Source organism: Natrix helvetica (assembly GCF_964273705.1).
Source record: "Natrix helvetica genome assembly, chromosome: 4".
Taxonomy (NCBI): Eukaryota; Metazoa; Chordata; class Lepidosauria; order Squamata; family Natricidae; genus Natrix; species Natrix helvetica.
Window position 1 is genome coordinate 99945558 of NC_138550.1, and position 9846 is coordinate 99955403.

General features: G+C 42.2%; 1 protein-coding gene across 1 annotated transcript; it reads left to right on the top strand.

Moving 5' to 3' along the window:
* The first annotated feature begins 1006 nt into the window (after positions 1 to 1006).
* Positions 1007 to 9479, top strand: EDN1 (endothelin 1). Its single transcript, XM_081953059.1, has 5 exons — positions 1007 to 1505; positions 3789 to 3942; positions 5726 to 5884; positions 6896 to 7009; positions 8138 to 9479. The coding sequence occupies exons 1-5, from the start codon at positions 1442 to 1444 to the stop codon at positions 8277 to 8279; spliced, it is 633 nt and encodes a 210-aa protein (XP_081809185.1). The 5' UTR covers positions 1007 to 1441; the 3' UTR covers positions 8280 to 9479.
* The last annotated feature ends 367 nt before the right edge of the window (positions 9480 to 9846 follow it).

Here is a 9846-nt window from a genome sequence, read left to right on the forward strand (position 1 = left end):
TGGTTGAATGTCTATTAGCGTACCCAAAGGCAGAAAGTTTTATGGACAAACAGGGATTTCAAAGGACCCTTTGGGGAGGATAATTGAGAGCCTTTTCTTCCTTTCTGTTCCCCTCTGCCACCCTCGTCCCTTTGCCTTCTGCTGTTTTATGTCTTTTGTAGTGTTCTCTAGATTTAAAACGTTTTAATAATTTTAAGCCATTTAGAGTTGCTGGGAATTGGTTGGAATAATATTATTACTATTATGGTTGGTCTCACAGTCTGATATTTAGACTGGATTTGGCATATTCACCCACCTATCAGATCCTTTCCAAGGACTTGGGATATGCAGATCTTGCTGTTTAATAGCAATGGCAATAGCACTTAGACTTCTATAACACTTCACAGTGCTTATTAGCCCTCTCTAAGTGGTTTTACAGAGTCAGCATTTTGCCCCCAACAATCTGGATCCTCATTTTACCCACCTTGGAAAGATGGAAGGCTGAGTCAAGCTTGAGCCAGTCAGCAGTGGCCAATTAAGGCTCACTGGTGCTCTAAGCACTGACAAATCTTGGTGCCCATCCTTTGTACATACTGTACAAATCTTCACTGGTTTTTGTGGTTTCCCCCTTTGGGCCTGGTGCCCTAAGCTCATGCTTAGTCTGCTTAATGCCAGTCAGGATTGAACTGCTTGCAGTCGGCAGAGTTAGCCCACAATCCCTGGCCTTTTTGCAATCAACTGATGAAAATTTTATCAAGGTACAGGTTTTATTTTTAATGTGTGCGTGTTTAATAAAGGAAAGATATAATTAGGCTCCTTATTGTTCAGTTCTGAACAAGAAAGAATTCACTATAGAAATTCGGAGGGGGGGGGGGGACGACCTGCCGTGGTTTTGGCGAGCAGCGCGCCCCCTGTGGGCAAAGCGCCGAAAGTGCCCTTCGCTCTCGGGAGTCTTCCTTTCCTAAAAGTCTGCGCCGCGTATTTATTTTCCTGTGTAACCCTGCCAGACGGCGTCTGCCTCTCTGAAGCTTGCAGCGATTTCCTTTCCAGCCTGCCCTTATCTTCTTCTGCACGTTGACTCCGGGTGACTAATAACACAATAACATAATAAAGTCGGGTTTGTTTACGCCGCTCTCCGGGGGTGCGTATAAAAGGAGCCGCCGAGAGTCCGAGCTCAGCCAGAAGCGCTCGAGGAGCCTCGCGGGGAGAAAGCAGCGCCTGCCCACCTGCTCCACGAGCCCTCCTTCTTGGCGCGCAGCCTGCCTCTCGGCTGACTTTAGCGCACTGCGGCCAGGCAGGGTCTCAGCTCGCTGGCTTCGGGCGGGGAACTCGAGCGATCGGACGGTCGTTGCGCTTCGTGCTCGCCTGCAACCTGCCTCGGGACTAAAGCAACCTGTGCCTCGGGTTTAATAAGGCATTGTTTGCACTGCCCGCCTCTGGGTTAGCAGGAGGAACCGTCGGGATGGATTACGCGCGGATGATCCTTCCCCTGCTTTTTGTGATCAGCCAGGGAGCTCAACACGCCGGTAAGTTAAAGGGTCCTGTTGAATTTCTCCATTCTTCTGCAGATGGATTTTTGCCCAGGTGCGGCTTTGCCGATAGACTGCACCCGTCCAAGGAAGACCGCGCAACCTCGGATGCTTTGCGGTCCAAAGCGTTATCCCCCAGCCAGTTTCAGGCGCTTGCTTAGCCTCGCCAAGGGGCAACTCCAGGATTCCGGGTGCTCAAGACAATTCATCCGAAATCTGGTCCTCTAATAGATTCAACCCCGCAGGCGAAGTCTGCTGCTGAGAGGTGGCGGGATCTCCCGCTGGTAAAGCTCGCTTTAGCGGCGGCACTCGCCAATTTTGCTTTACCTGGCTGGAGGTCGGGGAGCCCGTTTTAGCAGCAGAATTCTTTTAAAGAAATAACTTCCAATTTGTGGTAGGAACAGTTCTGCCTGCTGGATTCATTAGCTCTCTAGGTCAGGGGTCTTCAACCTTGGCAAGTTTAAGACTTGTGGACTTCCAACTCCCAGAATTTTATTTATTAAATTTAGAGGCGACCTGACTTTAGAACAACTCTGCTTAATTTAAGAAAAATAGAAAACAATAAGAAAATGTTCATCTATGTCCGGTCAAGCCACATTCCATAAACATAACCGAAGGTCCTCTAAGAGGTCTTCAACTTTGGCAAGTTTAAGACTTGTGGACTTCAACTCCCAGGGTTCCTCAGCCAGCTGGCTGAGGAACTCTGGGAGTTGAAGTCCATAGGTCTTAAACTTGCCAAGGTTGGAGACTGCTGCTCTAAAGCGATTAGCCAGAGAAATGATTCAAGAGTTGGAAACTTTTTGAGAGATTCAGGCAGCAAAATCTTGGAACACTTGAGCGGGCGACTGAGAGCCGGTTGGACAAATCTTAAGTAGAATTAAAGAGACTTCACATTCATTAGCAAACCCCACACTCACGAACGCTGATGATGTTACCTAATTGGGTCATGAAACGTCTGAAGGCAAGCAACCGAGCTCAGCTAGCACCAAGGGCTCCAAATAATTAAGAGCGCGCGAATCCATTGATTTAAACTGTCACCCCCAGCTTGCGATCCGCGCCCCCAACCCAGAAACCGCTGTGAACAAGCCACTACGGTTTTATACGGACGATACGCCGCACTAAAAACTATCGTAGGTTAATGTGATGGATGGTATGGGTTCGTACCTCCTCGAGGCAGAATGTGCTTTTGTTTGGCTTGGGCTTAGCCACTGTGATAGGTAAACCACTATTTAAAGTTTATCGTGTTGTACCAGGTAGAGGTCACTAACTCCCATGCCGTCCCAATTGAAGCAATTTCCCTCTTTTGCCGTTCGGATAGCCTTCCCCAGCCCCGGCCTCATTCACAAGTGCTGGTTTGGCATTTGGGGACTTGCAATCCCGGTGTATTTTGAGGGCGAACGTAGCCGTTTGGGCGATCCCATGAAAGCACCCGGGCTTCGAAAACTGACAGGACAGGGGCCCAAAGATGCTTTTATTTTCAAGAAGCAACTGGACTTTCTGGGGTGGGTTTTTTTTTGTCTTTGAAGACGTTTCGCTTCTCATCCAAGAAGCTTCTTCAGCTCTGACTGGATGGTGGGGAAATTAAAACGCCCCCCCCTCTTCCAACCATATTCCCCACCATCCAGTCAGAGCTGAAGAAGCTTCTTGAGTGAGAAGCGAAACGTCTTCAAAGAAAAACCAGAAAGTCCAGTTGCCTCTTGAAAAAAAGCACCTTTGGGGCAACTTTGAGCTGGATGACTGAGAATCTCCATAGACAGGAAAGGGATTTCGCCCCCCCCCCGAAATGTTCTTAATTCTAAGAGGTCTTAAGAGGTCCAGTTCCCTGCAACTATTTGGGACTACACTTCCCATGAGCCGCGCTGCCTAGGTGCTCGGAAGCGCTGAATAGAATAGCCTTCGAACAACCTGGGGGCCTCGCTCGCCTTTGCAGCCAGAGCGCCCGGCGTCAACCCTATAGAGAGAGTTTGGTTGGCTTCGAAGGAAGATCGGAACGGGCAGGGAGTTTCGGTTCCAAACCAGCGGCGCGGACTAGCCGGTTTTTGTATTTCCCGGTCTGGTCTTTGCGTTGTTTGCGGGTCGCTCAGCGAGGCGCCACGTGCAGCTCTCGAAGCTGCGGCAGGGGAGCTGCTCCACAGACTTCCCCAAATTTCTTCGGCTTGTCTGAGATGCTCTACTTCCCTTTCCGAACCGACTCTTTCCCTCCCACCCCGCTATCTCTCCCTCCTGCTTCGGACCGCTGCTGCCCCTGTCCCGCTCACCGACATTTTTTTTTCTCCTCAGATGCAGTGGTCGGTGCCTTGGTGGGATCCACCAAGCAGCCCGCGAGCGCCCCCTCGCCGCCGCGCCGGGTGAAGCGTTGCTCCTGTTACTCCCTGATGGATAAAGAGTGCGTCTATTTCTGCCACCTGGACATCATCTGGATTAACACTCCGGAGTAAGTAGGGCCTCTTCCTTGGCACTAAGCCATTAATGTAGTTTTTATCACTCTGCGATTGTGTTTAATTAAGTCTAGGATTCCTCTCTTAAGGCGAGCTCAGCACATCCCTCCTTTTTGGTGCATCTGGCCAGAGCTATCTCAAGTATCAGCCAGATCCAAAGCCCCACAAATGGAAAGTCTAATTGCACTTAGGATAATCTTGGGAAAAGGCTGTTCGTTCAGGCAGAGTTGCTTGCTCCTAGCACTTCAAAGAAGCAAACGTCAAAATTTGCTATTTTCCAGATACTTCGGATCATGAATTCCATCAGACTGATTGTGGCAATGGGTGTTGTAGTTCAGTGAGTACCAGGTCAGAATAAGTGGGTGCAAAAATAAGTGCATTAGGGTAACAAGTGCACACCACAGAACTATTTTCCTGGCAACATAAGTGTAGGTAGTCCTTGACTTACGACCACAATTGAACCCAAAATTTATGTTGCTAAGTAAGATATTCGTTAAGGGAGTTTTGCCCCATTTTGCAACCTATCTTGCCTCAGTTGTTAAGTGAATCACTGCAGTGGTTAAATCCATAACATGGCTGTTAAGTAAATCTGGTTTCCCCATCGACTTTGCTTGTCAGAAGGTTGCAAAAGGAGATTGCATGACCCCAAAATATTGCAACCGTCATAAATATGAGTAAGTTGCCAAGTGTCTGAATTTTGATCATGTGACTCTGAATATGCTACAAGGGTCATAAGAGTGAAAAACGATCATAAATCAACTTTTTTCAGTGCCGTTGTATCTTTGAATGGTCACTAAATGAACTGTTGTAAATCGAGGACGACCTGTATTAACACAATTCTTTTAGATTGGCCTCTACATCTAATGCAGTTGCATTCTGCTTGCTTTTAAGCAGTTTATAGATTTGCAATCTTGACCTTTGTAGCTAGGAATTTAAGGGTGCCACACTGCAGCATGGGCAGTAAGGATTATTAACACCAGCAAAAATTTGTTTGGATATATTTCTTCATTTTGCAATGTATTTGCATGGACTGTTTTTATTAAATTGTCAAAGCCCGACTTTGTCAGCCTACAAGCATAACCCTAAGGTTTAATGAAGATTTTTCTGCATTGTATTGTATTACATACAATACAATATATATATTGGTATATATATATGTTTGATAGTACAGCACTGTTCAAACAAGCTCAGCTATTTGCTCTCATGCATGAAATCCAATTTTAATTGGTTCATTTGTGGTATTAAACTGAAATTGGCTTGGTACACCATGAGCAAAGTTTGCAAAGACAAAATCTGGCCCCAGCGTTCTCCTATGGGATTCTGCTGCATTAACAGCATGTAAGGCAGAACTGCACTTAATCAAATTAGCAAAGGCAGGCCAAAGACAGGCTGCTATCAGACAAATCATGTTGTGTAATCCTTGATAAGCGTGCTGAAATGTATTTGAACGCCGCCATCTGCTGCTAGCACATACCAATCCTGCTTTAATTATTTGGCTTAAAGGAGGTCCGCCTACAGTGTGTGAGGGAGCTTGCGGGGGCTTCTTTGGTAAGAGGATATTAACGGTGCCAAATTATTAGAAGTTTGAACTGAGATAGGCCTCAAAGATAACTGTGTGTATGTAGCTTGGTAAAAACAGACGTTTCACTCCAAACTGTAATTCCAATCTGATTCTGCCAGCATGGTCAGCAGTAAGGGATGATGGGAGTTGTAGTCTAGGAATAATTGGGAGACCACATGTCACTCATTGAATATATATTTTTTATTTTTTCATGATAGGCGGATTGTGCCATATGGGCTTGGAAGCCTTTCTCGAACCAGACGATCCCTAAAAGATTTACCACTTGAGACACTTCAGCCATCTCACAGCAGATGCCACTGTGCCAGCCTGAAAGACAAGAAGTGTACGAATTTTTGTCAGCCAGGAACTGAGCACAGGTAAATTTTCTTTTGCTTTCTTCTAGCCTATAATGACTGGATTATAAATTGGATCCCAATATACCTACTTCATCTCTAAATATTTGAGTTACCGTAGCCTATCATTTGTAGTGATATCAATGAAGTGACCAAAGGCTACGGGCTTTGAAGCATCTAAAGAAACAGGGTGTCGTTAAAGTTTATCATGTTCAACTAGCATTAGGGTGCTAGTCTGCATTTAGATATGATACCCAATGGATGCTTTTGAGCAGGACAGGCAACTGATGCCCTCTTTTGTATTTCAAATATCATCATTCCCAGCCAGTATGATTAATGGTAGAGTCTATCAGAGTGCAGCTCCCAACATTTGAAAGACATGGGATGCTTCTCTCTGATCTTGGATATTTTCTTCAACTAAATCCATGGGTTTGGCTGACTGAGGAATTCTGGAAGTTGAAGTCCATAAGTCTTAACATTGCCAAGTTTGGAGACCCATGGAGTAAATCAATGCGATTAAGCTGTTAAACATGAACCACTTTAGCCATGGAAGCTCATTTTGTGGCTTTGCGTTAGTTACCCTCTCAATTTATTCTACTCTGTAGAGTTGTTTTGGGGAAACAGGGGAACAGATAGTGATATGGGGTCCTGGAGAACACCAGGCTATTCATTTATTAAATTTACATCCTTCCTTTCCTCAGACCCCGAAATTGGCACATGTACAATTCTTCCTCCAAACTTATTTCTCCATAACTTTATGGGACAGGTTGGGCTGGGCAGGATGAAAGGCCCAGAGTCTCCCATTAAACTCCTGTGGCCTTGGTAGAGTCAAACTTGGTAGACTCCTAGTCTTGCTTCACAATCCCTATACCATATAGGATGTCTAAATCTGACCAGTTAAATGAATGAATGAACATTGTAAAGATAAAATCATAGAGGAAGACTAAGATTAAGGTTTAATAAACATGCTAGAGTAGGTGCAAGAAATGTGAATGTTTCTCACAGCTGTACCTTTTTTTAAATTGATATGAACAGATCTCAGTCCACTACAGAGAAGGAATGGAAACATTTGTTTAAAGGGAGAGAATGCAAAGGATTCAGACTGAAGTGTACATTTCATCAACTGGCTGAGAGCAAGAAAATGAAGAGGTAAAATTGTCCTTTACACTTTTGGAAAATGATTGATTTCAATAAATATACTGCACACCACAACAGAATTACATAAAATCTCAAGCAAGCGAAAAGTTATTCTTTCCCCCACCCACCCAGTGGAAGCTAAGCCAACCTGCATTTTCTTAACTGGTGTATGCAGCTGATTCCAGTTCTTGAAAATGGACATTTATAGCTGCGTAATTTCCCTTAGATTGACTTGGCAGAGGGCTTTTCCCCAATGTGAAGCATTTTTAGTTAAGAGATCAATGTACTGTTCTCTATATACAGTGAAACTCAATTTGGATTTTGAGCCAAGAGCCTCTGCAGGGAACTGACCAATTTTCTGCACCAATTAAAGTCATCTGCATAAAAAATGTAAATGGCAGAATTCATATTGTTATGCAGATCACCCAAGGAGATGGCCTTAATTTAATGAATGTTTGTTAATAACCATCTGTCCCCTTTTAGCTATTCCATTGAAATGAGGTTTTGTTACTTGTTCTTATCGATGATAATGTCATACTTCCCAGAGGCGTCTTTTTAATTTTGCATGTGGGACATCGTTGTCGAATGTGGTGGGAGAGGTTTCATTCATTCCCCCTTTCTGCTATAGCTCTAACAGAAGTCCAGTATGAAGGTGTTTAGCAAGTAGATACTTTTAATATTCCCCTTTTCTTGGTAGATTAAATTGATTAATCAATATGCCAACTAATTGGTGTCAACTCTTAGCAATTCCATAAATAGATTTTCTCTGAATGACCTGTTCTCAGCCTCTTTAACTCTTCCAACAATGCACTTGTTGCTGCTGTAATTGAGTCCATCCAGTTGTCAAATATTATATTAATAGTTTAATTACCTCCTAAACCTTTTCCCAAAGTGAGGTAAATTTGTATTTACATTATACGCCTTGCATAATATATCCAAAAGTAGTATGAAAAATAATATTATACCTTTAGCTGTATGTACCTCTGGGTTATAGAGATTAAATAATTTGTATGTCCAAAAAAAAAAAGGATAATTAAATGCTCATGTGATTAAGAAAACTAGCAGGTGTGATATCTATATCTATGCATACACCTACATATTTGATCATTTAAATTGATGATTTCTTTTCTATTTCTGCAGGTTGGATACTCTTCGAAACAGCATCAAAGCTTCTTCCAATATTGCCAAACTGGTAAGCAAGCTGCACAAACCAAAGCAGCTGAAGCATAACCGGACGTACGAAAAACAAAACATCTGGCAAAGTCTGAAAATGGCATCATAGTCACCAGGCCTAATCCTCAAGTCAGCAAGACTTTCTGACAAAGCTTTGCTGAGGCTTTGTTTTGGCTTCTTAACATTCCACTTCAGGAAAAGATCAAGGAAAGTTGATCTAAATATTAACTCTCTAAAGTAAAGCAGAGCCCACATAAATATTCCATTCAGACTGATGTCAAAACAGATAAAGACTGGCATCTTATTGGAATTCAGTGGGTCAAAGAAAATCTTCTCAACCCATTCCTTTAAAGACTGTCAAACGAAGAATGGACATGTTTGAGTCCCAGCTCCAAAAAGAGAGTAACATTTAAAGCATCAACTCCTTTGATTTGTCAGGGTTCAGTCACAGTATAATCCAAAGGCAGATCAAAAATGGAAAGACCAAGATTTGAAAGACGAGATGCCTTAATTCTGACCATGATTAAAGGCCAAATAACTGTGCTATTTTGATTGAGGCACATATTCTAAATTAACAGGTCTACCTCATATGCTCTGAATTGCACTCTTGCCAAACTAACATACAACTATTTTGTGAGTTTTGAGTGTTGGCTTCAACCTCTTACCATTAACCATGACTGCCTGTAGTTTAGTTAATTTAGTTTTAGATTTTCAGGATTGCAGGTTACGTTTGTCTACAATCTGGTGGTAAGGGAATGAAATGAATTGCCTTCATCTCAAAAGATATACTGTCATTTGAAAAAATAGATCTTCACTGTTTATCAGGGGATCATGTTTTTAAAAGAGTGTTGTTAGAATTGGGGTGATAAAGGATTGTTAATACATGGAGTTCAGTATATATGAAAACACCAACATTGAGTGCCATTGAGCGAAACATGAATTTGGATGACCAAAGTTGTACTAAGTGGTTGTACTATCTAGCTTTATTCTCTCTATAAATAAAATTTGAAGGCAAAGCTAGTTTAAAACTAAGATCAAAGGCTTATCCTGAGCAAACATGAATAGCAATGGATTTATCTATATGATAAATTTTCTGTATAATATTTCTGGAACATATTTTGTATGATGTGCTTTTTACCATTATATATTATATTTATATTCAGGCGGGTGTCAATTATATTTACTATGTTGAACTTACATTGAAACAGGCCATATTGGTCTATATGTTTATATGTTTTATAAATTTCTGTATGAAATTGGAAAATTCTTTATGCCTGTTAAGGTAAATATACTAGAAATAAATATTTTGAACTACTCAGTCTCTTTTATAGTATATTGAATTTTAAAAAAAATACTCTTACATTGCTTGTTCACTTTCATCAAACTACAAGATTTCATCTTCATATATGGCTCACATATCGTATCCTTCTCGCAAGTACCCAATTTGAATTGAATTGAGTCTTAGGAAACAAAATGTTTTATTCCATTCTTGGATCATCTAAATTGCATTACCTAATGTTCCTTGTAAGTACTTCAGACAAGAATGGGTACCATATATCAGACATTAAACAATGGTATAACAAACTTGGAATTAACTTTAATATACAACCTCATAAAACAAATACATATCACTTGGGTTAATGATTGCTGGAAATATCAACACAAATTGGTCTTCA